The sequence below is a fragment of the Schistocerca serialis genome, chromosome 2, assembly GCF_023864345.2.
Source record: "Schistocerca serialis cubense isolate TAMUIC-IGC-003099 chromosome 2, iqSchSeri2.2, whole genome shotgun sequence".
Taxonomy (NCBI): domain Eukaryota; kingdom Metazoa; phylum Arthropoda; class Insecta; order Orthoptera; family Acrididae; genus Schistocerca; species Schistocerca serialis.
The window spans coordinates 392,098,704-392,125,041 of NC_064639.1; the positions used below are offsets into that span (position 1 = coordinate 392,098,704).

Below are 26,338 nucleotides of genomic sequence, written 5' to 3' on the forward strand. Positions count from 1 at the left end.
TTGCTCAGTTCTCTGTAGCAAACACGAGTGCGTTTCCATTGTATGGTTTCCTGTTTCACACGTTTGCTCTATGTTGTGGTGAAACTGAAGTGCTGGACTTCTATGTGGCAGGTAGAAAGGTAACAATATCTTTATTTGTACATTATAAAGATTGCGGGCTCATGGTCCTTAAGGCTTTATCTTGGTTACTGGTGTTGACGTTATTGAGGGAATTCAGTGACGGCACGAGGTGCCAGCGCCGAGGCATGACAGTCGTGTATTCCAGATGTCCCGAGTGCGGATACAGCAGTTGGACCTCATCCAGCAACTTCCGTGAGGTACGTATGGTCAACTCTTGGACAGTCGGCTGGTTGATCCAGGATTCATGCCCACCTCTGTACCCCCCAGGATGAGACACAAGCACCGATTCTGAAGTCGGTGAATGCGTTGGTGATTGGAAGGAAATGTTGCTCACCATGAACAACAGCTGTACAAGATCGCTGGGAGGAGTGTAGCTCAGAAGAAGCCAAGTTTCGGGTGGACTTGCAAACAGTGGTGCCAAACAGTGGTGCCAAACAGTGGGTACAGTTGTATGGTGAGGTGAATGGTCAGCACCCTCTCCTCCTGGACGTGTTGTTTAAAGAGGAGTTCGGTATCAGGATGATCCCCAAATATTTGATATGGGCAGCCCATTCTAGTTCTCTATGGTGGAAGGGGGACCTGTCACTCAGGTTAGTGCGCCGGCGTATACACATTACAGCGCCGCTCTTGACAGCGTCAAGGGTCATTGCGGTGTCTGCAGCCCGTCGTTCGGTAACAGGGTACTGCTGCAGGAGACGCCAAATAACTACAGTCACTAGTCGACTGCTTGTTAGTAGGCGGTATCATCACCGAATTGGACCACAATTGAAGCAGTTCACATAGACGATGAACAGTAATGGTGACAGTACAAGTCCCTGAGTCCATGAGGTGTTTCAAGCTGGAGCGAAGCCCTTCGACCTTAACTAAGAGTTGCAGATGCTCAAGATAGCTGTCAATGAGACGGAGGCATGGGTGACAGTCATACAATGAAGGCTTTCATGACCAGATGTTTCAGCTATTCAGCAAGACTCAGCAAAACCAGGAGACCTCCGAAGATGTCCAACGAACTTTGGACGAAACGTTAGGGATAGAACAGTTCTATGGACCATGGGTGACATTTTTCCCAAGTTATGAATTTTGACCAGTAAATTTTCCTTCCATACATGAACATAAGCCTCCTCGACGTCAAGAAAAGCAGCGGAGGTGTAGTTTGACATATTAAGGTTGAAATCAATATATTCTGTCACTCATAGAACTAGAGCTCTGCGGACAGTTTCAGCTGGAAAGCAAACTGATGGGTACTGATAAAGTATTGTCCAGAATTGGTTGTTTTCAGTCTCACAACGATGAGCCGTTCGAGGTTTTGATAACGTGGATAGCATGTCGATTGGCCTATACCGGGACTGTGTGGGCGCTCCTCCAGTGCGATGGGAAGTAACTTAGAGCAGGCACTGGCTGAAGATCTGGGTGACAAGTACCAACTGCTTTCTTGGTCCATGTTTGATCTGCTTGTTACTCACCCTGTTTGTGCCTTGCGCTGGATGGTTACCCAACCTATGGATCAGGGTCTTGATTTCAGCAGGTGTTGTCAGCGCTGGCAGCATTGGAAGAGCTGCGTCGCTGATCTCCTGTACCAATTGTCACTCCTGTGCCATGTTTCATCGACACCATTATGATCTACTGTATTTTGGGCCTCGAAGATTTCGGCTTTGCTTAAAGGATCGTAGATCTGGCCTGCTGGCCCCTGGAGGTCGCAGATATAGGAGGGACTGATGAGGCTCCACTTGCTCCTAGACAGCAGGATGTCCTCCCATACTTCTAGCCAGTGTTCAGTAGCTCTGCTGTGAAGCTCCCGTTGCAGTCTGTTCACCTCCCTGTGATCAGAACAGTTGCATAACTGTTGCCATCGCTATCGGGCCTTGTTCTTGGGCGTTTTGACGTCTTGCAGTAAGGGAAAGGAAGTCTCATGTGCCGCGGTGAGTATGTAGTGTGAACTGACGCTTGTCAGAATGCTCGTTTGGTTTTCCCTGTTACAGCTCACGTGGCCTCATTAGTCCTATGAGGGGTGGAGACGTCTACCATTGGGCGAACATTGTTGTTGAGTCATTCAGCGTACTGATTGCAGTTAGTGACCACAGATGTGGGCGTTCCTGATTGCACCAATGACTGTGTTACACTCCGAGGTTAGGTCCACTACGGTGGTGACTTGGAGGTGGAGGTTCTTTGGCTTCACCACATCGAGAACTTCATGGCGATGGGTTCTGTTATGTGGAACCTGTGTCAGATCATCAGGGTCGACGGTAATTGCCCCCAGTGGTTCGTCAAGGACCTTTAGTTGCTCTACCCTTGGGCTGTCACGACGAGAGTTTCACGCATAGTGCTTCACAGTTAGTGGTAATTTGAGACATTTGCACTGAGCTTCTGGCTGTGAGCATTCCCTATTAAATGGTAGACACAGATGGCGCTCTGGTAACTATGTCACTACACTGACTGTTGGCGGACGATTTGAAAGCAGAGTTTTATTGGTGTTAATATAAATATACTAAGATGATATCTGTTCTTTCGGACCTTCGGACCATGCAGCAAAATGTTAATATAATCACAATGGTTTCTTTGATTGGAGCGAATACCATCAATATCTTTGTAAGACGGCAAGCTTGAGGCATCAGCGAACAATTGAGTAAGGGTATGAATCTTAGAAGGTTCAGTCTTTAGAGTTAGTTTTGTGTTCAGCTAGCCTACAGGTTCACTCTTCACGGTATGTGTAATCCACAGGACCACTTCTTACGTTATGAAGTCCAAAATCAATATGGGGGTCGCTATATGCATACTTTCACGCCGTCCATAGACGCAAGCAAATTGTAGTGAATTTTGAACTTTGTTCCTGTTTGTTGTTTACTGATTATATGCTGTGAAATGTTGCTTCAGAAGGATGAACATAGCAGATAATACTGTTTCACGGATTATCTCGAAAATGTTATCCACTGAAATAATGTAAACTATTGCTCATGAGAGCGCGCTTGTAGGATAATTAGTGAAAATGTGTAACATGATAAAAAACGGAAAAACGGTTTATGTACACAGTTAATTGTGGTAGAAGTGCTTTTAGTCCTCATTGGTTGGTTTTCACTTATTGAGGGATTGTATAGACATTCGTGAATATTTCTTTTAGATATATACGAATGACATCATGGAGGTAGTTGGTCATTCAGTAAATTTCCGTCCCTGAGTTCCAGATGTGTAAAGTTCTACCGGTAGATCCAACTTGCGCCCTATGCCTTCTCTATGCAAAATAACAGGGTCTTCCACATTTTTCAGGGTATGGTTGTTGTTGTGTTGTCTTGTCCTGAGACTGGTTTGATGCAGCTCTCCATGCTACTCTATCCTGTGCAAGCTTCTTCATCTCCCAGTACTTACTGCAACCCACATCCTTCGGAATATGCTTAGTGTATTCATCTCTTGGTCTCCCTCTACGATTTTTACCCTCCACGCTGCCCTCCAATGCCAAATTTGTGATCCCTTGATGCCCCAGAACATGTACAGTCGTGGACAAAACGAGCGAGACCCCTCGCCTTTTCGTTATCCTGATCCGCAAGGCTTTAAAGTCTGCTACACAGCATAACAGGCAAGGCGACGAAGTGCTACCAACATACTATGCACAGGCGTGAAATTGAAAAACTATCCGAAATTTGTCACAGTGTTTTCAATCATGTGTAAAACTATATTAATGCTGATTAGTGTGTTAACCACAACACCTAAATATAAGATATAAACGAAATAAGAAACGCTAATTAGTATGAACTGTACTAATAGAAACGAATTTCAGTTTATCGAGATAACATAACTGTTTTAGTAAGACAAAGTAGCCGGCCGAAGTGGCCGTGCGGCTAAAGGCGCTGCAGTCTGGAACCGCAAGACCGCTACGGTCGCAGGTTCGAATCCTGCCTCGGGCATGGATGTTTGTGTTGTCCTTAGGTTAGTTAGGTTTAACTAGTTCTAAGTTCTAGGGGACTAATAACCTCAGCAGTTGAGTCCCATAGTGCTCAGAGCCATTTGAACCAATAAGACAAAGTACCCCAGATAGTTACGAATTAGGAAAATATTATGCGCACTCGGCAGCGAAATGGTCTGTGTCAACGTTCAGACCAGTCATACTGGATTACCGTTGCTGACCTACCATGAAAGTGTGCAAATTTAGCAATGCGTGAAGATTCATAACGAAATTCAGTTAAAAATCATTCAGTGCCACACTTAAGTCAATTCAATTAGTGACAGAAGCGGAAAAAGTAGGCCGTAACAAGTATGAAATTCTACAAGAGTTTCATATCGACATCCACAGGGCGCCAGCACAGAATAAAGGTAGCAATAAAACGTATTGGGGGCGCGAGAACTTCTTAAAATTCCTTTACTGATAGTCTATCTGTCTCCATCGAGATTAGAACCGAAAACAAACCAGACCTCCCTTGCAGTAGCAAACACCTTTCACTAGGCTAGCAGACAACCCAGGCAAATGGCCCTCTATTATTACTCCAGACATGAATAAGCCGGCAAATTTCGCAATGAAAATGTCAAAATGCTCAGCAGTTTCTGTGGCATAGAACTTTCTGGACTCAAAAACATGAATTGTCTACCTTTATGTAACCGCTTATGTGACAATCATTCGGGATGTTTATCGAAATAACAAAAAACTGTTATTAGTGAGTAAATTTAGTAGGATAATTCTGCATCACTTCAGGAAATAAACGGCGACGTAGCTGCCAAACGTATTCTACAATGTTTCGAATTCTCCATTAGACGTGCCACAGCCAGAAAACGTTCATTAGCCGAAGTGTTCCGTAAGGTAGCTAGCAATGGGAATGCTCGCACATCTAAAACGCGGTGGCATTAATAGTGGGATCTGAATTACCACGTGTATAGGCAAATGGATTTTATTTGCATTCCTGTAAAGGTGATTTGGGTCTACAGCGTAGCTACTATTAATATGCCGATGTATTGACTACAACTGCAACATTTCGAATAAAGTGTAGGGGAAATCATTATGCGGCCCTCATCTTCAGTAACAGTGGTAGCTATTTACGTTGTTAGGATTTCGTCACGTAAATAGGTAAAAATGGAACCCTACTAGTCTCACGTTCTTGACCGTCTATCTGCCTACCCAACCCTTAAAACCCGTTTACCTCGAGTACGGGTGGACATAATAAGCGGAAATGTATCGCACTTCCTGCGGTATACGGTCCCTTGGTGGTGTAAAAAAGTGAGCTATGTCAAGAAAATTTACGCGAAAGGTCAATAAATAGCTCCAAGAACTATGCCACCAAACTGCTTAGGTCATCAGTCCCCCAGATCTAGAACTACTTAAACGTGCCTAACCTAACACACATCCATGCCCGGGGAAGGATTCGAACTGACGGCGCTAGGAACCACGTGGTCAGCGATATAACGCCATTGAGCGTAGGGCTAAACCGCGCCTGCAAGTTGTTATTATCATCTGGTGTTGCTAAAAAGTTATTGACTTCTGCTGAATGATTTTCTGCGCTGTCCATTTAAGAAAGAATAACTAAAATATATTTGATGTTACGGAAGAGAAAGGACGCCTAATTCATTTCCCCTTGTCTTTATTCATGATGTTAGATTCGCAATCTGAGCATACATACTTTCCATAACCACACTTTAGATCAAAGTCATAGTCACAGATACGCGAGTACAACACATTGGCATATACTTGAGTTATTTCGTTTCCCACGAAGTGGTGCCAGACGATGCTGTGGCGTATTACAAGCGCGAGTTTCTTCAGTGATAGCTATCTCAGCACATCAGCTGAGCGAACTTCCGTAGTAAGTTGGTAGCACTTCTTCACCTTGCCTGTTATGCTGTGTAGCAGACTTTAAAGCTGTGCAGATCAGCGTCACGAAAAGGCGAGGGGCCTCGCTGGTTTTGTCCACTGCTGTACTACCAACCGATCTCTTCTTTTTGTCAAGTTGTGCCACAAACTCCTCTTCTCCCCAATTCTGTTCAATACCTCCTCATTAGTTATGTGATCTACCCATCTAATCTTCAGCATTCTTCTGTAGCACCACATTTCGAAAGCTTCTATTCTCTTCTTGTCCAAACTATTTATAGTCCATGTTTCACTTCCATACATGGCTACACTCCATACAGATACTTTCAGAAACGACTTCCTGACATTTAAATCTATACCCGATGTTAACAAATTTCTCTTCTTCAGAAACGCTTTCCTTGCCTTTGCCAGTCTACATTTTGTATCCTCTCTACTTCGACCATCAGCAGTTATTTTGCTCCCCAAATAGCAAAACTCCTTTACTACTTTAAGTGTCTCATTTCCTAATCTAATTCCCTCAGCATCACACGACTTAATTCGACTACATTCCATTATACTCGTTTTGCTTTTGTTGATGTTCATCTTATATCCTCCTTTCAATACACTGTCCTGTCCATCCCGTTCAACTGCTCTTCCAAGTCCTTTGCTGTCTCTGACAGAATTACAATGTCATCGGCGAACCTCAACGTTTTTATTTCTTCTCTATGGGCTTTAATACCTACTCCGAATTTTTCTTTTGTTTCCTTTACTGTTTGCTCAATATACAGATTGAATAACATCGGGGAGAGGCTACAACCCTGTCTCACTCCCTTCCCAACTGGTGCTTCCCTTTCATGCCCCTCGACTCTTATAACTGCCATCTGGTTTCTGTACAAATTGTAAATAGCCTTTCGCTCCCTGTATTTTACCCCTGCCCACTTTAGAATTTGAAAGAGAGTATTCAGTCAACATTGTCAAAAGCTTTCTCTAAGTCTACAAGTGCCAGAAATGTAGGTTTGCCTTTCCTTAATCTATTTTCTAAGATAAGTCGTAGGGTCACTATTGCCTCACGTGCTCCAACATTTCCGCGGAATCCAAACTGATCTTCGCCAAGGTCGGCTTCTACCAGTTTTTCCATTCGTCTGTATAGAATTTGCGTTAGTAGTTTGCAGCTGTGACTTATTAAACTGATAGTCCGATAATTTTCACATCTGTCAACACCTGCTTTCTTTGGGATCGGAATTATTATATTGTTCTTGAAATATGAGGGTATTTCGCCCGTCTCGTGGATCTTGGCCTATCTCGTAAATCTTGCTCACCAGATGGTAGAGTTTTGTCAGAACTGTCTCTCCCAAGGCCGTCAGTAGTTCTAATCGAATGTTGTCTACTCCCGGGGCCTTGTTTCGACTGAGTCTTTCAGTGCTCTGTCAAACTCTTCACGCATTATCGTATCTCCCATTTCATCTTCATCTACATTCTCTTCCATTTCCATAATATTGTCCTCAAGAAGATCGCCCCTATATAGACCCTCTATATACTCCTTCCACCATTCTGCTTTCCCTTCTTTGCTTAGAACTGGGTTTCCATCTGAGCTCTTGATATTCATACAAGTGGCTCTCTTTTCTCCAAAGGTCACTTTAATTTTCCTGTGGGCAGTATCTATCTTACCCCTAGCGAGATAAGCCTCTACTTCCTTACATTTGTCCTCTAGCCATCCGTGCTTAGCCATTTTGCACTTCCTGTCGATCTCATTTTTGAGACGTTTGTATTCCTTTTTGCCTGCTTCATTAACTGCATTTTTATATTTTCTCCTTTCATCAATTAAATTCAGTATCTCTTCAGTTACCCAAGGATTTCTACTAGCCCTCGTCTTTTTCCCTACTTGATCCTCTGCTGCCTTCACTATTTCATTCCTCAAAGCAACCCATTCTTCTTCTACTGTGTTTCTTTCCCCCATTCCTGTCAATTGTTTCATTATGCTCTCACTGAAACTCTGTACAACCTCTGGTTCTTTCAGTTTATCCAGGTCCCATCTCCTTAAATTCCTACCTGTTTGCAGTTTCTTCAGTTTTAATCTACAGTTCATAAACAATAGATTGTGGTCAGAGTCCACATTTGCCCCTGGAAATGTCTTACAATTTTAAACCTGGTTCCTAAATATCTGTCTTACCATTACATAATCTATCTGAAACATTCTAGTATCTCCAGGCTTCTTCCATGTATACAACTTTCTTTCATGATTCTTGAACCAAGTGTCAGCTATGATTAAGTTACGCTCTGTGCAAAGTTCTACCAGACGGCTTCCTCTTTCATTTCTTAGCCCTAATCCATATTCTCCTACTACGTTTCCTTCTCTTCCTTTTCCTACTGTTGGATTCCAGTCACCCATGACTATTAAATTTTCGTCTCCCTTCACTACCTGAATAATTTCTTTTATCTCATCATACATTTCATCAATTTCTTCATCATCTGCAAAGATAGTTGGCATATAAACTTGTACTACTGTAGTAGGCGTGGGCTTCGTGTCTATCTTGGTCACAATAACGCGTTCACTATGATGTTTGTAGTGGCTTACCCGCACTTTTATTTTTTTATTCATTATTGAACCTACTCCTGCATTACCCCTATTTGATTTTGTATTTATAACCCTGTATTCACCTGACCAAAAGTCTTGTTCCTCCTGCCACCGAACTTCACTAATTCCCACTATATCTAACTTCAACCGATCCATTTCCCTTTCTAAATTTTCTAATCTACCTGCCCGATTAAGGGATCTGACATTCCACGCTCCGATCCGTAGGACCCCAGTTTTCTTTCTCCTGATAACGACATCCTCTTGAGTAGTCCCCGCCCGGAGATCCGAGTAGGAGATTATTTTACCTCCGGAATATTTTACCCAAGAGGACGCCATCATCATTTAACCATACAGTAGAGGTGCATGCCCTTGGGAAAAATTACGGCTGTAGTGGCCTCTTGCTTTCAGCCGTTCGCAGTACCAGCACAGCAAGGCCGTTTTGGTTAGCGTTGCAAGGCCAGATCAGTCAATCATCCAGACTGTTGCCCCTGCAACTACTGAAAAGGCTGCTGCCCCGCCTCAGGAACCACAAGTTTGTCTGGCCTCTCAACAGATACCCCTCCGTTGTGGTTGCACCTACTGTACGGCCATCTGTATCGCTGAGGCACGCAAGCCTCCCCACCAACGGGAAGGTCCGTGGTTCATGGGGGTAGGAGGGTATGGTTATCAATCAGTACATATTCGGCAAACGTATAAATGTGTACAGTCACTCCTTTCTTTCGTAAGAGATGCTTTTTATATCTTATCTTTATACAGGGTGATTGGAAATTCACGGTACAAGCTTCTACGACTTGTAGTGGAGAATGGGTAAATAATATTCTGAATTCGATCCTATGTCGGGAAACGTACCGTTTTCGTGCTACAACCGCTTGAAAACGTGTCGGTAAAGCAACCACTTTTGGAAGTAATTGGTTAGGCTTGGCAATCCATCACTTGTTTTACAGTTCCACTCATTAATAGTCGAAGAAACTTGTGTATTCGTCGACGGGTGTTATTCAACGTGGTGCAGTATTACTTCTTGCAATTTGGGTGTCCGACGTCTCCTTGGAGCACCGCGGTCACGTCTGCTGACGGAGAAGGTACACTTTCTCGAAGCCGTTGCGTAATTGTGGCGAAAAGGGTATGCGGTAGAGGCAAACGCTCTGGAGAACATCTTGATAAATGCGACGAGCAGCTCTTCCATTACCGTGAGCTTCGTCATGCAAACGAGTGCTCAACCATGTTACTCTAACACTTACAGACACCTGAGCGTGGTTCGAACCAGTTATAGGCGTCAAATTAAATCAGCCGATCGGACGAATCCACCCGCCACTATGACTACCCTGTTGCGCACCTACTGTGTGGCGCCCCGCACTGCAACCGCGTGCTGATATTGTCGACGCCGTAGAGCTGCTACTGTCACAGCTCTCGCAGTGGAGTTCAGATACGATGCGCGATGACGTAGGTCCCCGTTGGTGAACGGGAGACAGAAATGCGAACTCGTACGATGGATGCTTCTTCTGATTTAAGATTGAATGATTCATTGCCCGGATATGCAGTAGTTGTTAAATCTTGTCTTATCCGCGTCGTACACACCACCAATTGCGAGGAAGCATTGTTATTATCAGTCTTCTCGTACGTTGTTGGCTCGTTGCTATGGAGTTGTTGAACCTGTATGAAGCGAGATCCACAGATACTCTTTGATCACGTCTGAGTGAACCTACGCCGTAATGTTAAAAAAATGATCAAAAGTTCTCTTTTCAGTTAATGAAGTAGGCATTTTGATATTCAGATTAAATTGTCCTTGCTGAACAGTCGTTGGTTAGCTATCATTGATTAAATCACTTAATATTGTAGTCCACGCTTGATATTTCACTTGGAACGAACGGTTTATTGTTCCTTGACCACTAAATACTTTATAAATTTCGCATTACACGCACACGCAATTGGTTGTTAAAGTCAGTTCTATTAAAATTAAGTTTCTTGACAATTACGACAACTTGAGTTTTCAGCGCAATTGTATTATCTTCGTGAAGTCGTGTAATTGTGTCCTACTCGAGACTAATTGAGTGTAGTCCTTTGATATACGATTCACTCTTCTTTTAGTTCCAACTATTTGAAAGTCATGTCCAATATTCACTAGTTTCGTCAATAAAGTTCAATTAACCCGTTATGCACGGTTATAAGCGTCTATCAGTTCCTGTCTGTGCTTAGAAAATCAGTTTTCGAAGTTCGTGAATCACGTCACGCAAGAAACACTTCGGAACGCAAAACAATCTCGTCGCGTTCCGTACTCTCAATAACTAAGACACGAGTTGTTCTCGCACGTCCTTACAGGACGAGAGTCAGCAAGCGACTTCTTCTGTGAAATAGTATTGTAGGCGTATTGAATTTCTTCATTGCGCTTACGACTCTCTTCCACATAACAGTTATCTCTGACTAACATCACCTTGGGCTTAGCTTTCAAGATATTAATTGCAATTATCACTTGGATATTTGTCCATTAATTAAATCTGAGGTTTCTTCCTCCTATTTTCATTACAAAAACTCTCAGTGATTTATAATGTTGTTGTTATCAAAACTTCTTGGTGTTAGCTTATCGGCAGAGATGTCGTATTTTCCAAGATAACTCTTCCCTACTTCATATTATGATATTCTGTCTTAATTGACTTTAAGGGGTCTTTGGGGTGTTATACTACCTAGCAAACATGTTTTCAAACGGCTATAGTAGGGAACGGTACGTTTCCGGATATGGATCATTATTCAAAATATTACCTACGCACTCCCCTCTAGAAGTCCTGGAAGTTTGTTACTGGATTTTCCGAGCACCCTTTATGCGTGGTCCAAATTTGATTGTGAACCCTTTTCCTATGTCTTGATCGTGAGGGCACATGTTTACTAACAGAAGATGACACAGATAATTTCGTGCTGATTTTTTCAAACTCATCGGTGAAACTACTACACTCCTGGAAATGGAAAAAAGAACACATTGACACCGGTGTGTCAGACCCACCATACTTGCTCCGGACACTGCGAGAGGGCTGTACAAGCAATGATCACACGCACGGCACAGCGGACACACCACGAACCGCGGTGTTGGCCGTCGAATGGCGCTAGCTGCGCAGCATTTGTGCACCGCCGCCGTCAGTGTCAGCCAGTTTGCCGTGGCATACGGAGCTCCATCGCAGTCTTTAACACTGGTAGCATGCCGCGACAGCGTGGACGTGAACCGTATGTGCAGTTGACGGACTTTGAGCGAGGGCGTATAGTGGGCATGCGGGAGGCCGGGTGGACGTACCGCCGAATTGCTCAACACGTGGGGCGTGAGGTCTCCACAGTACATCGATGTTGTCGCCAGTGGTCGGCGGAAGGTGCACGTGCCCGTCGACATGGGACCGGACCGCAGCGACGCACGGATGCACGCCAAGACCGTAGGATCCTACGCAGTGCCGTAGGGGACCGCACCGCCACTTCCCAGCAAATTAGGGACACTGTTGCTCCTGGGCTATCGGCGAGGACCATTCGCAACCGTCTCTATGAAGCTGGGCTACGGTCCCGCACACCGTTAGGCCGTCTTCCGCTCACGCCCCAACATCGTGCAGCCCGCCTCCAGTGGTGTCGCGACAGGCGTGAATGGAGGGACGAATGGAGACGTGTCGTCTTCAGCGATGAGAGTCGCTTCTGCCTTGGTGCCAATGATGGTCGTATGCGTGTTTGGCGCCGTGCAGGTGAGCGCCACAATCAGGACTGCATACGACCGAGGCACACAGGGCCAACACCCGGCATCATGGTGTGGGGAGCGATCTCCTACACTGGCCGTACACCACTGGTGATCGTCGAGGGGACACTGAATAGTGCACGGTACATCCAAACCGTCATCGAACCCATCGTTCTACCATTCCTAGACCGGCAAGGGAACTTGCTGTTCCAACAGGACAATGCACGTCTGCATGTATCCCGTGCCACCCAACGTGCTCTAGAAGGTGTAAGTCAACTACCCTGGCCAGCAAGATCTCCGGATCTGTCCCCCATTGAGCATGTTTGGGACTGGATGAAGCGTCGTCTCACGCGGTCTGCACGTCCAGCACGAACGCTGGTCCAACTGAGGCACCAGGTGGAAATGGCATGGCAAGCCGTTCCACAGGACTACATCCAGCATCTCTACGATCGTCTCCATGGGAGAATAGCAGCCTGCATTGCTGCGAAAGGTGGATATACACTGTACTAGTGCCGACATTGTGCACGCTCTGTTGCCTGTGTCTGTGTGCCTGTGGTTCTGTCAGTGTGATCATGTGATGTATGTGACCCCAGGAATGTGTCAATAAAGTTTCCCCTTCCTGGGACAATGAATTCACGGTGTTCTTATTTCAATTTCCAGGAGTGTATGAGTCAGTGGTACGATTCATCGTAGACTTTGAAATACACAATAATTTGAGAAATTTTGTTAATTACTATTGTCAAAGTGTCCATACTGACATGTATTTCAGTATTCAGCTGGCTACTCCGTTTGGACAGCGAGAGGCTTAGAGCGTGGCCTGCGCAGGGGCGCGGCTGTGCGAGGAGCTGCAGCTGCGCGCCCTGGGCGTGGCGAGCGGCGGACTGCTGCCGGGCACGGGCGACGGCGCAGCCACCTGCTGGAGGGACGCCTGGCTCATCTTCCTCACGCCGCGCTCCGAGACCGCCGTCGTCGCCTGGCAGCGCGGCCTCCTCAAGATCGTCGCGGCCCGCTGTCCAGTTACGTATCGCTCTTGTGTCTCCTTGGAGGCTGGACGGTTCTGGGGAGGAAACATAGTAGAATGCTGTACTACAAAATTTCAGTGTAGGGAACTGTAGGTTGGCAGCTGTGCAGGTGTGAGCTAATTTTCTACAAGCATTCAATAAAATCTTAAGTATTTTCATAAAAACACAGTCTCATCAATAGAATCATAAACAATTAATTACAAATCAAGAGCATTTTCTACAGAACAGATGCTTCTCTGAAAGTGGCAACAATATCATGAAACAATAAAGAAAACATTTCCTATACACTACAGTTCAAACACAATATAAATGTGTTTCACTCTCTGTGACGTATAAGTGAGCACCAACCAACAACAATAGAACCGAAAGCGCAATATTCACATTCTCCTCCCGTCGTACGTTACAGTCGGGCAATCACACACACTCGTAGGTATGGTGAGCCCCGTGCCGAAACCTGACGAGTTAACCAGCTGCCAGTCAGTCAGCAGATGATCACCAACGATTTGCGGTGGTTACCCTCAAACTCAAAAGCCTGTCACTGTCTCCGGTTCAAGACTCAGATAGAAAGGCTGCACGGCTGAATGCCTTGATCCCCAAGCTAGATTATTTACGTTTTTATTGTTGTTGTGACCGCATCTCGTGCTCTAGTGGCTATGGGTCACGGAGTCCGGGTTCGATTCCCGGTGGGATTGGGGATTTTCTCTGTCCGGGGACTGTGTCAAAAATTCGACTGGGTAAAAATTGGGACTTTGTACGGGTGCTGATGGCGGCGCAGTTGAGCGCCGCACAAACGAAACATAATCATTTTATTAATGTGATCTTCAGTCCAAAGACTGGTTTGGTGCACCTCTCCATGCTCCTCTATGCTGTGCAAGCATCTTCATCTCCAAAAAACTACTGTAACTCACATCTTTCCGGATCTGCTTACTGTATTCATCTCTTGGTCTCCCTCTGCTATTTATACCGCCCAAACTTCCAATACTATATTGATGATCCCTTCATGTCACAGACTGTGCCCCATCAACTGATTCCTTCTTCTAGTTAGGTTGCGCCACAAATTTCTTTTCTCTCCTATTCTGTTCACCACCTCCTCGTTAGTTACCTGATCTACCTACCTAATCTTCAGTTTTCTTCTATAGCAGCACATACGTATAGCTACGATACTGAAGTAGTCCTCCTGGGGAGGGACGGGGATGACGAGTCGGTTTGTCATATACTTACCCTATCAGCTTCCCTAGCTCGCTCTTCACGCAGCACGGGTTGTTAGGCACGGTAAAATTTGCAACGTGTGACTTTGTCGGCAGCACACAAGTGCTCAGAGTTGATGCCCCACTCTTGGTCTTACTGTGTTGCAGCGCTAGCGGTTCTATCGGGCCTCGGCCTTGATGTATGTCGCAATCCCCGTCTGTCAGGAATGTTTTAACGAAATGTAAACAATACCGCCCAGCGGCTTACTGGATATGTCATCGTGTCGGCCTAGCTTGCATCTACTGCCTGGTAGCGGCTAGACAAGACTTTTAAAAGGATTGACGGAACGGGAGACAAACTTTTCGAAGTACAGCACTTGTGTTAGCCATTTATAAGTTATGGTTTCATGAGAGTACAAAATGGAAACTACAGATTTATATTTTTATTCTTTTATCTGCTTATTTATTATAATTTCGCTAGAACTGCGTTGGACTGGACTTTGCATGTTCTTAAAGCAGTATAGCGTTTGTTTTTCATGATGCTTTCTATTATTGAAAAAATTGACTATGGTCAGACAGTTTTCATGAATAATTAATTAGTATGTCTTTTAAATATTTGTCTGACATACTGATGTCAAATAGCCATAGCCCTAATGGATGATGAAACTGTAAGTAAATGGTAATACTACACAGAGAAACTGTAGAGACGGAAAAATTATCCTAATTTTAAACTAAGTCTTGTTCCTCCTGCCACCGAACTTCACTAATTCCCAGAATATCTAACTTCACCTATCCATTTCCGTATTTAAATTTTCTAACCTAGCTGCCTGATTAAGGGATGTGACATTCCACGCTCCGATCCGTAGAACGCGTTTTCTTTCTCCTGATAACGACGTCCTCTTGAGTAGTCCCCACCCGGAGATCCGAATGGGGGACTACTTTACCTCCGGAATATTTTACCCAAGAGGATGCCATCATCATTTAATCATACAGTAAAGCTGCATGCCCTCGGGAAAAATTACGTCTGTAGTTTCCCCTTGCTTTCAGCCGTTCGCAGTACCAGCACAGCAAGACCGTTTTGGTTAGTGTTACAAGGCCAGACTGTTGCCCCTGCAACTACTGAAAAGGCTGCTGCCGCTCTTGAGGAACCACACGTTTGTCTGGCCTCTCAACACATACCCCTCCGTTGTGGTTGCACCTACGGCACGGCTACCTGTATCGTTGAGGCACGCAAGCCTCCCCACCAACGGCAAGTTCCATCTACAAGACAGACATCTATAAAAGTAAGTTTAAAAGTTAAAAGTGACACAGATTACGTCAAAATCAAAACGTTTATAGTTCGCGATCTCTTACCAGATGAAAAAATCAGCACTTTACCCGCAAGTACTTGGAGAAAATCCTAACTTCCAGAATGAATTTCTACTTTGTAGCGGGTTGTGCGCTGGTTTGAGACTTCCGCCAGATTAAATGTCCCAGATACGAACCCATTCCAGCATACAGTATTAGCCTGTGAGGATGCTTCAGGTCACACATTGGTAATGGATGTGAATGAGAGGCGTCGTCCATATAAACACTGATCGCCTATCAGTCATGCATCTACGAGCAGCTATTCATATTCCGTTCCACGAGCAGTAACCATTCACGAACGGCTTGTGGCAGCACTATCAGCGGAGAATATATAAGCTGAATAAAAAGAATCTTTTCACTCCAGTAGTATGATCATTAAAGTAAGACGATATTATACAAACGGATATTAGTGCATGACATTTTATTAATATTGCTATTAAGAAAAAATTGGGACTCTGTACGGGTGCTGATGGCGGCGCAGTTGAGCGCCGCACAAACGAAACATAATCATTTTATTAATGTGATCTTAAGTCCAAACACTGGTGAGCAAGATGTATGAAACAGGCGAAATACCCTCAGACATCAAGAAGAATATAATAATTCCAATCCCAAAGAAAGCAGGTGTTGACAGATGTGAAAACTACCGAACAATCAGTTTAATAAGCCACAGCTGCAAAATACTAACACGAATTCTTTACAGACGAATGGAAAAAGTAGTAGAAGCTGACCTCGGGGAAGATCAGTTTGGATTCCGTAGACATACTGGAACACGTGAGGCAATACTGACCTTACGACTTATATTAGAAGAAAGATTAAGGAAAGGCAAACCTACGTTTCTAGCATTTGTAGACTTAGAGAAAGCTTTTGACAATGTTGACTGGAATACTCTCTTTCAAATTCTAAAGGTGGCAGGGGTAAAATACAGGGAGCGAAAGGCTATTTACAATTTGTACAGAAACCAGATGGCAGTTATAAGAGTCGAGGGACATGAAAGGGAAGCAGTGGTTGGGAAGGGAGTAAGACAGGGTTGTAGCCTCTCCCCGGTGTTATTCAATCTATATATTGAGCAAGCAGTAAAGGAAACAAAAGAAAAATTCGGAGTAGGTATTAAATTCCATGGAGAAGAAATAAAAACTTTGAGGTTCGCCGATGACATTGTAATTCTGTCAGAGACAGCAAAGGACTTGGAAGAGCAGTTGAACGGAATGGACAGTGTCTTGAAGGGAGGATATAAGATGAACATCAACAAAAGCAAAACGAGGATAATGGAATGTAGTCGAATTAAATCGGGTGATGTTGAGGGTATTAGATTAGGAAATGAGACACTTAAAATAGTAAAGGAGTTTTGCTATTTGGGGAGCAAAATAACTGATGATGGTCGAAGTAGAGAGGATATTAAATGTAGACTGGCAATGGCAAAGAAAGCGTTTCTGAAGAAGAGAAATTTGTTAACATCGAGTATAGATTTAAGTTTCAGGAAGTCATTTCTGAAAGTATTCGTATGGAGTGTAGCCATGTATGGAAGTGAAACATGGACGGTAAATAGTTTGGACAAGAAGAGAATAGAAGCTTTCGAAATGTGGTGCTACAGAAGAATGCTGAAGATTAGATGGGTAGGTCACATAACTAATGTGGAAGTATTGAATAGGATTGGGGAGAAGAGAAGTTTGTGGCACAACTTGACCAGAAGAAGGGATCGGTTGGTAGGACATGTTCTGAGGCATCAAGGATCACCAATTTAGTACTGGAAGGCAGTGTGGAGGGTAAAAATCGTAGGGGGAGACCAAGAGATGAATACAGTAAGCAGATTCAGAAGGATGTAGGTTGCAGTAGGTACTGGGAGCTGAAGAAGCTTGCACAGGATAGAGTAGCATGGAGAGCTGCATCAAACCAGTCTCAGGACTGAAGACCACAACAACAACAACAACAGCAAGAAAAACACTGACATCTACGATGAATTACAGATATATGTTAAACGGAAGGTCATTATAAACAGTTAACAGACCGCAGTGAGTTTTCACGGGTTGTATATTTAAATACTTTTGACATTTTAGAAACGCATTCCACTCCACTTGACATTTGCAGCTGCTAGTGAACACCACGAGTGCACTGGCTGCCTGCTGGCTGCCTGTGTGGTCAGGGCGAGAGGCCCGCAGAGCGCTGTCAACAACCAGCCGAGCACACAGTGCAGCGAGCTAGAACCCCACCTTCTGCACTACAGCAGACCCCGCATCTGTCCCATTTTTCCTCTTAATAGTAACATTTATAAACACGAGATACCAGAGGTTGAAAATACCGCTTCAGTTGTAAATTTCTTTTATTATTACACGGTCGGTTTCGGGTTCTTGTAAGTCCACCTTCAGGTGTCGTACTGGAAATAACAAGAGACGAGACGTAGTTTTCACACGCCGCAATACACACAAAAACAAAAACATTTCATAGAAAAGTTTTAAAAACTTTTCAAAAAAATTTAGAAACCGCCGGTCGGGCTAGGTGCTGTGAAACCTACGTCAATGCGAAAGTGACACCAGACAGCACTACGGGCGACTGCCTGGGTCGCGAGAGATGCAAATATAATACCAGGACACTTACACTGTGCTGTGGCCCCTGAGCGCCGCGGTGGACGTGTACCAGGCGAGGTGTGCTACCTATGAGCGCACAACAGGAAGAAGCGGATGCGAACGAGGAGGCAAACTGCCAAACCTGGGTGGCAAAACTGCTGCCATCTACTGACGGAGAGAAGAAAGCGGGGACACTAGCCAGGCCGAATTAGTGGTTTACATTTAATAAGAACAGACCTATAAATTACATAAAAATACACGAAATAAGATAAAAGTGCATTGTGCGTAGTAAAGGAGAGTATTGAAAAGGTCGGTATAGAACTGCTGTAAAACTGAGTGGAAGATGCGACATAAAATTATCATATAAACTGTAAAGCGCAATGAAAGTTTAATTTTAAATGAGAGGCAAACAACTTTCAAATGTAGTGGGGAAATACAAGGGGCAACATGGAACAACGAGCCATAGTCATCAGTTAAAAGAACATACACATGTGCCACTCCTATTTACATGCTCTCCTTACTGGTAAACAGGGAAAGCATCGAAGCCTTACGGTCTATACTGTCAGAAATTAAGATGCTAATTAATAGCTAGCAGCAATAGCACTAAAAGGACTCATTAAAAGTGGGGTCAATTTAAAACCTTCTAACCAACAGTCATGCTGGTGCTGATCCTGCATTTATCATTTGACGATGCCACTATGGCTGCAGAACATTAGGATTTTGTTTTTATAAAACAGATCTGATGATGGTCATTATCGACCGAAACCGGTAATATGGTAACAAAAATTTGTGACCATAGACGTAAATTAAAGGAAAGTTAGTTATACGCCCAGCAGGGGACTGGCCTCTATATACATGACGCCAGTCATTCCATTCGGTTGACAGCGTAGATTCTTCAAAGTACTTCTCTGTAAGCTACTATTCCCTTCAGATGTTGTCAGATGACTGTATTTTACACGTTTAAATTTTGAAGTATTCTGTAGAGATCTGTTTTTAAAATTATTTTACACAACTGTCCATTAAAATTGCTACACCAAGAAGAAATGCAGATGATAAGCAGGCATTCATTGGACAAATATCTTACACTAGAACTCACATGTGATTACATTTTCACGCAGTTTGGATGCATAGGTCCTGAGGAATCAGTACCCAGAACAACCACCTCTGGCCGTAATAACGGCCTTGATACGCCTGGGCATTGAGTCAAACAGAGCTTGAATGGCGTGTACAGGTACAGGTGCCCATGCAACTTCAGCACGATACCACAGTTCATCAAGAGCAGTGGCTGGAGTATTGTGACGAGCCAGTTGATCGGCTACCATTGACCAGACGTTTTCAATTGGTGAGAGATCTGGAGAATGTGCTGGCCAGGGCAGCAGTCGAAAATTTTCTGTATCCAGAAATGCCCTTACAGGACCTGCAACATGCGGTCGTGCGCTATCCCGCTGAAAAGTAGGGTTTCGCTGGGACCGAATGAAGGGTAAAGCCACGGGTCGTAACACATTTGAAATGTAACGTCCATTGTTGAAAATGCTGTCAATGCGACGTGTAACCAATGGCACCCCATACCATCACGCCGGGTGATACGCCAGTATGGCGATGACGAATACACGCTTCCAATGTGCGTTCACCGCGATGTCGCCAAACACGGATGCGACCATCATGATGCTGTAAACAGAACTTGGATTCCTTCGAAAAAATGACGTCTTGCCATTCGTGCACACAGGTTCGTCGTTGAGTACACTATCGCAGGCGCTCCTGTCTGTGATGCAGCGTCAAGGGTAACTGCAGCCATGGTCTCCTAGCTGATAGCCCATGCTGCTGCAAACGTTATCGAACTGTTCGTGCAGATGGTTGTTGTCTTGCAAACGTCCCCATCTGTTTACTCGAGGATCGAGTCGTGGCTGCACGATCCGTTACAGCCATGCGGATAAGATGCGTGTCATCTCTACTGCTAGTGATACGAGGCTGTTGGGATTCAGCACGGCGTTCCGTATTACCCTCCTTAACCGACCGATTCCATATTCTGCTAACAGTCATTGGATCTCGACCAACGCGAGCAGCAGTGTCGCGATACGATAAACCGCAATCGCGATAGGCCACAATCCGACCTTTATCAAAGTCGGAAACGTGGTGGTACGCATTTCTCCTCCTCTCACGAGGCATGACAACAACGTTTCACCAGGCAACGCCGTCAACTGCTGTTTGTGTATGAGAAATCGGTTGGAAACTTTCCTCATGTCAGCGCGTTGTAGGTGTTGCCACCGGCGCCAACCTTGTGTGAATGCTCTGAAAAGCTAATCATTTGCATATCATAGCATCTTCTTCCTATCGGTTAAGTTTCGCTTCTGTAGCATGTCATCTTCGTGGTGTAGCAATTTTAATGGCCGGTAGTGTAATTACCACCTGTATTCCAGATTTCAAAATTACGGTAATTTATTGTCGATTTTATGGTTTTACCGTTTGCTGCTCATTGTAGTGCACGTTTTATATCTGTATTATAGCTAATACGCATAAAACGTCACCTACTTTTTACTACGTTCCTCTGCTGGAGTAGTTTCAGTGCCCATTGAATCATATACGAGGGATATTTGGCTAATAAAGTTCCATTCGGTCGCGAAATGGTAGCGACAGTGAAAAGCAAAGCTGTTTTATTTGCAACAGTTAGCTACACCCTCTAGCTGCTCTCTACAAAGTCGCCGCTCTGACTTAGACACTTTCGTAGCACTGTACCAGCTTCCCAGTACCCTCGTCATAGAAGGTAACTGCCTGTGTTTTCCACCAATTCTCTACGCTAATTTGCCGCGAGTTGTCTTTGATAAAACATTCTTTTCACAGCCAGCGGTTCACTTGAGCAGAAATGAAAGTCAGGAAGAGCTGAGTCCGGGCTGTAAGGTGGGTGATGAAACACTTCCTATCGGAAATGCTGCAGGAGCATCTTCATTGTCCCTACAGTGTGCCACCGCTACTTGTCGTGAATATGGAAATGCATGAAATTGGCGAAATCCCTCAGCAGGCCCTCATATTTGGCCGGAGGTACTGCTTTCTAGGCATCTTTAAGTGCTCACTGGCTTCTCGTAAACAAAGTTAACGGCTTGTCTGGAACCAGTATGCCATAGGGAACCTTAGCTAGTATGCCTGCACTCTCCGCTATACTCGACGTCTTTCAGGCCAAAATGTTTGCTTCAGGTAAAGCTTCAAGACCTCCATAATCTGCATGCTTCCCCCATAACACAGCCAAGGTCAAAGATGCACTGCCCCCAAAAACAGCACTAACATCATATGTGAACTGCATTCTCAGTCCACGAAAGACATTTGGACCACCAATAAGACGCTGCTTATTGAATTGGCCATCGAGGTCAACGTCTCTTGCTTTCAAAGGAACACTGCGCCGCCAACGGCGAAGTTGACCTCGTCGCACAGGCATTGCAGTGGCTCGTTAACACGTGGAAAACGTAGAGTATAGGGGAGAGTACAGGCCTATTATCTATGGTTCCCTATCGTACATTGCTTCCACACAAGCCCTTTGTCTACAAGAAGAAAGAAGAAACTGAATGCTGACGAATACCTGTTTATATGGGGCCAAGTAGGCAATATCAATTGTAAAATAAGGATTACTGGTGACTGTAAGTTGTATTACAGACAATAAAAATTCCTTATATCCTTTCCTAATTCCTTTTGTGACTGTATGTTTTATTATAGACAGTACAATTTCCTTATCTCCTTTCCTAATTCCTTATGTTTCCAAGAGAACCGTGTTGCGATCTAAGGGAATACAAGAAACTCCGCCCAACATAGCTGTGCAAAGCTTCATCGGATTGTCATTGTGGCTTCCATTTCGCGACAGATCGGACATTGATACACAAATAGCTGTTGTACGATAAATAAATAGTCAATAATTTGTTGGTAATGTACAGACGAAGCGACCGGAAATTTCTTTTGTCTGTCAATACATTTTTTGCCTCGTCCAATGCCCCTGAAGATGGTGTGATTTACAGAACACGATTTGTGAATGAGTGAATGGATATTTCAAGCTGCATTTGTCCCGCGTTCAGTGTGACTAGCAGCTAACGGCACCCTTTGTCGGCGCAGTCAGTGCGGCAGCTGCTGGTGAGCCAGTGGAAACCTGGGACGGCGCTGGAGACGCTGCTGCAGTGGACGCCGCCATCGGTGAGCACGGTGGACCTGGACGGCGAGCTGGCGATGCGCGGCCGTCGGCCGCTGCTGCTGGACCACCTGCAGGCGCAGGCGCAGCGGACCAAGGTCGGCCGGAGGCAGCCGCAGGGCCGCCGCCAACCCCAGGAGCCGCCCTGGCTGCCGCAGGCTGAGGCGCTCTTCAGGTACGACACGCCGTGGCAGCACCACCGCCGCGTGACCAGCTGTCAACTGCTTTTTTTACCAATCCGGAACACGAAACAAATGTCTGTTAAATATCCATTTGGTAGCGAATCGCTATTCCATATTTCTGTATGGTGTCAGTTGTTGTAATTGCACCCCATCTTTCAGTTGCAACTCTGGACACTATGTGCATCGTGTGTATATGTCAATGTCTGGGATCTTCTCCGAAAATACTTGGATCGAGCTTAACTAAATCAGTCGTAGAAACAGCAGGCCTCACGAATATCATCACTGTGTTCTTTATAACTTCCAATAGCAGCGGAGATGGCCAAAAACGTATTTTCCCAGCAAATGGCTTGTAGGCTCACGTGCACGAAGGGACTGTCGTGTGGGAACAGTATCAGCGTGCCAAATCAACCAACTTTGCTCAGCAGCCTCCATATTGGCCGCAACGTGTTGGCTGCCCTACATGGTTCCTGTGTTCAAGTTGTATCAACATGCTTTGCATAGAAACCTATGTGCCATGCGTGAGTTGTGGGAGTAGTACTGGCCTGGTTTATTGAACGGTATTGCAGGGGCTACACAAGCTAATGATAATGGCTGGAGACAGGTTGAGACAGAGAAGGAGATGGGCAGAACGAGGGGGAGGAGGAAATGGACCGAGAAATGGGGAGGATGAAAAAGGCATGAGGCAGGTGGAAAACTTAGAGGGATAGTGGACATGTGGAAAGGGAATTGGAAGCATAGGAGGATATAGTCAGAGTGAAAGGGAGGGAAGATATGGTCAGGGGGTGGCAGAAATGTACAGAGAGAGAGAGAGAGAGAGATGGAGAAAGAGATGAAGAGTAACGAGGGGGAAATAGAGAGACATAGGTGGCAAGATGAGGTGGTCACACAGAGGGACGGAGTAGTCGGCATAGAGAGCAGGAGGAAGAGGAAGAAGAGGAGATGTGTTCAATACATGTGTCGAATGCGTATGCAGACGAAGGCGTGAAACGGCTAGTACATTAATAATTTTTCTTATCTTTATATCTCGCTTAGGTTTTTGCATTCAGTACCCAGTAGTTCCAATCAGCTACGCACGCCACTATATCCATACTGAATTGACAGATCAAGGTCTAAGACGTTACATAATCCAACGTACTTTGAGTAACCAACCAGGATCCTTGGGAGAGAAATTGATCTTGATCGTGTTCACCAGTACAGCTGAAGCTGATACTAAAATCAATGGTTAATGAAATCCAGCTCAGCTTTATTATTACACATTTATGGTGTTACAATCAGTTTCATTTGTAGAATTTCTTCAGCTTGCCGAGTTATGCCAAAGTCATGAGACGATTTTACTACAAGCTCCATGCTGTAGCTTCCTGCCACACTTTCGCGAGGTGGTCGAAAGAATGTTTATGGTCAGTATTTTTGGATTTGGTCATTAACATTACATAAGATAAGCAGACAATTTGAGCCACGTGTTTAGCGCAACTTGCCAACCTGAAGATGTTCTATGAATAATCCATGTCGTAAAACAATAAATGTGTAATAATAGAGCTGAGAAAGTTTTCTTTAATCATTAACTTGGGAGAGAAGAGAATGCCTCTCCCGTCTGCCTGTAGAAAGTTGCTTCTGGTCCTCGCTGTTTTGTGATGTGGACCTTTTACAGAGTAAACACTTTATGCCGTGCGCCGCCCCTGTCTCTACTGAGTTCTGGATTTCCTCCAGGGCAGACGATTTAAGCCCATTTCAGCTCTGCTACAGCTTATTTCTTTGCCTCTCTTGGTGTCCGTGCGGTTCTAAGCGCTTCAGTTTGGAACCGCGTGACCGCTACGTTCGCAGGTTCGAATCCTGCCTCGGGCATGGATGTGTGTCATGTCCTTAGGTTGGTTAGGTTTAAGTAGTTCTAAGTTCTAGGGGACTGATGACCTGAGTAGTTAAGTCCCATAGTGCTCAGAGCCATTTGAACCATTTTTTGCCTCTCTTGAGATATGTATCTGCCCTTTGCTGTACTATTAAGCCATCGCCCACAAAATATCATTATTTCTTTCTGGAGGACCACCCCTGAACCACCCCTTTCGTCCATGGGACGCACATATGGAATATCTATAACCACCCTGGAGATTTCCTCCATTGTGATTCTAATCAGCAATAAAGTACTTATTTTCTCCAAACAACTCCATTTAGAGGACCGCATACTTGTCCATACTGAAGAGGATTCAATCTGCACCAGTGCATTACTTCAAGGAGTGATTTAAAGTGCGACTCTTACAATAGCTGATAGCATATCAGGCAAATACCACACTTACTGGTAGAGTTACTGGTAGAATAGTCAGGATGTGTAGTCTACCCATGAAGGGGGTAGCTTACAAAATGTTCATTCTAAAAATTCTTGAATATTGATTGTCAGTTTTGTATCCGTACCGTGTATGATTGATAGAGGAAACAGAGAAGCGTGTTTGGTTAATGAACTCGAAAGCGCCACGGAGGTACTCTTTGAACTCCAATGAAAGATGCTGCAAGAGAGGTGTTATGAACCACGCTTTGATTTACTGTTAAAATTCAGAGCGCGTGCTTTCCTACAAGGGTCAATCAATATATGAGCTCCTCTGCATATCTGGCGAAAAGATCACGAAGGTAAAATTAGAGAGACTTAAGCTCAGATGGAGGCTTACTAACAATCTCTTTTCCCTCGGCCATTTCCGACTGCGACAGGAGGAAGGGAAAGAAATTACAACAGTATGGATAGTACTCCCCACCACACACCATAATGTGGCTTGCAAAACATAAATGTAGACTCAGTTATATGTTTTTCCCTTTTAAATTGATGTGGCTGATTACTATGAAAAAAAAGTAGCCGCTATTAAGTACAGGTCAGTGGACTGTGTGAAATGGGACCACATGTACCATTTCATTATCATCCTTTTGACACAAGTTGCATAAGTGTAACGCTGACTTTCCTGCTGCATATTGAATTAGACAATGAATCGTTATGGAGAGATAATGAACTGACCTCTTCATTTATTCAGTTTATGTAGTCTTTCCGATCCTCGAATTTCCCTTCTGTGCTCCTCAATGTACGAAAATGAGTATATCGCAAGTTTGAATGGTTATGCAGAGCTAACACAGGTACATGAGTAGTATAGAACCATTGCAAATCTAACTTCATGGAGCAGTTTAGCAAATAACGGAGTTAAAGACATACGGTAAGCTCGAATTTTGTCGAGCTGTAGTTTGTCACAGCTACGAGGTACCTTACTCCCACCACTTGATTGGTGCCGTTTCTTCGGCGTCCACTATGATAGGCTTTCCGTTACCAGTATGGTGAGTTGATACCGTGTTCGAGTATCTTGCTTGGTTTCAGATATCAGGTATCAGAACCGGTAGATCATAAGCTTTTGAAAATAAGTGGAAACACGTTACTTGAGCGAAACTAATCTGATCCATTCGGTATTGTCCTCTGTTACCGTGTTCAAATCAGAACTAAAATATGTAGTTATAAGTCTGAAATATTAAGAACTCCAGAGACTCTTCTATGTATTTGTGCGAAACCTCGATCTATTGCATAGCAAACTAGTACGGAGATTCTCTTTCCACATAGCGGCTGCGCGCGCTCTTAAGCTGACTGTAAGGTCTACCCATGCGAAGATCCTTGTAGAACAATCTAGACGTTTTCTGTATTCCCGCTCTAATGCTTGCCTGCTTACTCAGCCGTTTTCCTACGCGTTACTAAGACACTTCTCAG

General features: G+C 44.5%; 1 protein-coding gene across 1 annotated transcript in view; it reads left to right on the forward strand.

Annotated features, from left to right (window-relative positions):
* LOC126456014 (uncharacterized) overlaps positions 1-26,338 on the forward strand; it is a 259,144-nt gene that overhangs the window by 123,656 nt on the left and 109,150 nt on the right. Inside the window, exons 3-4 of the mRNA XM_050091770.1 lie at positions 12,976-13,166; positions 22,360-22,607. Coding sequence (XP_049947727.1) covers positions 12,976-13,166; positions 22,360-22,607 — 439 coding nt within the window. The remainder of the gene's footprint in view (positions 1-12,975; positions 13,167-22,359; positions 22,608-26,338) is intronic.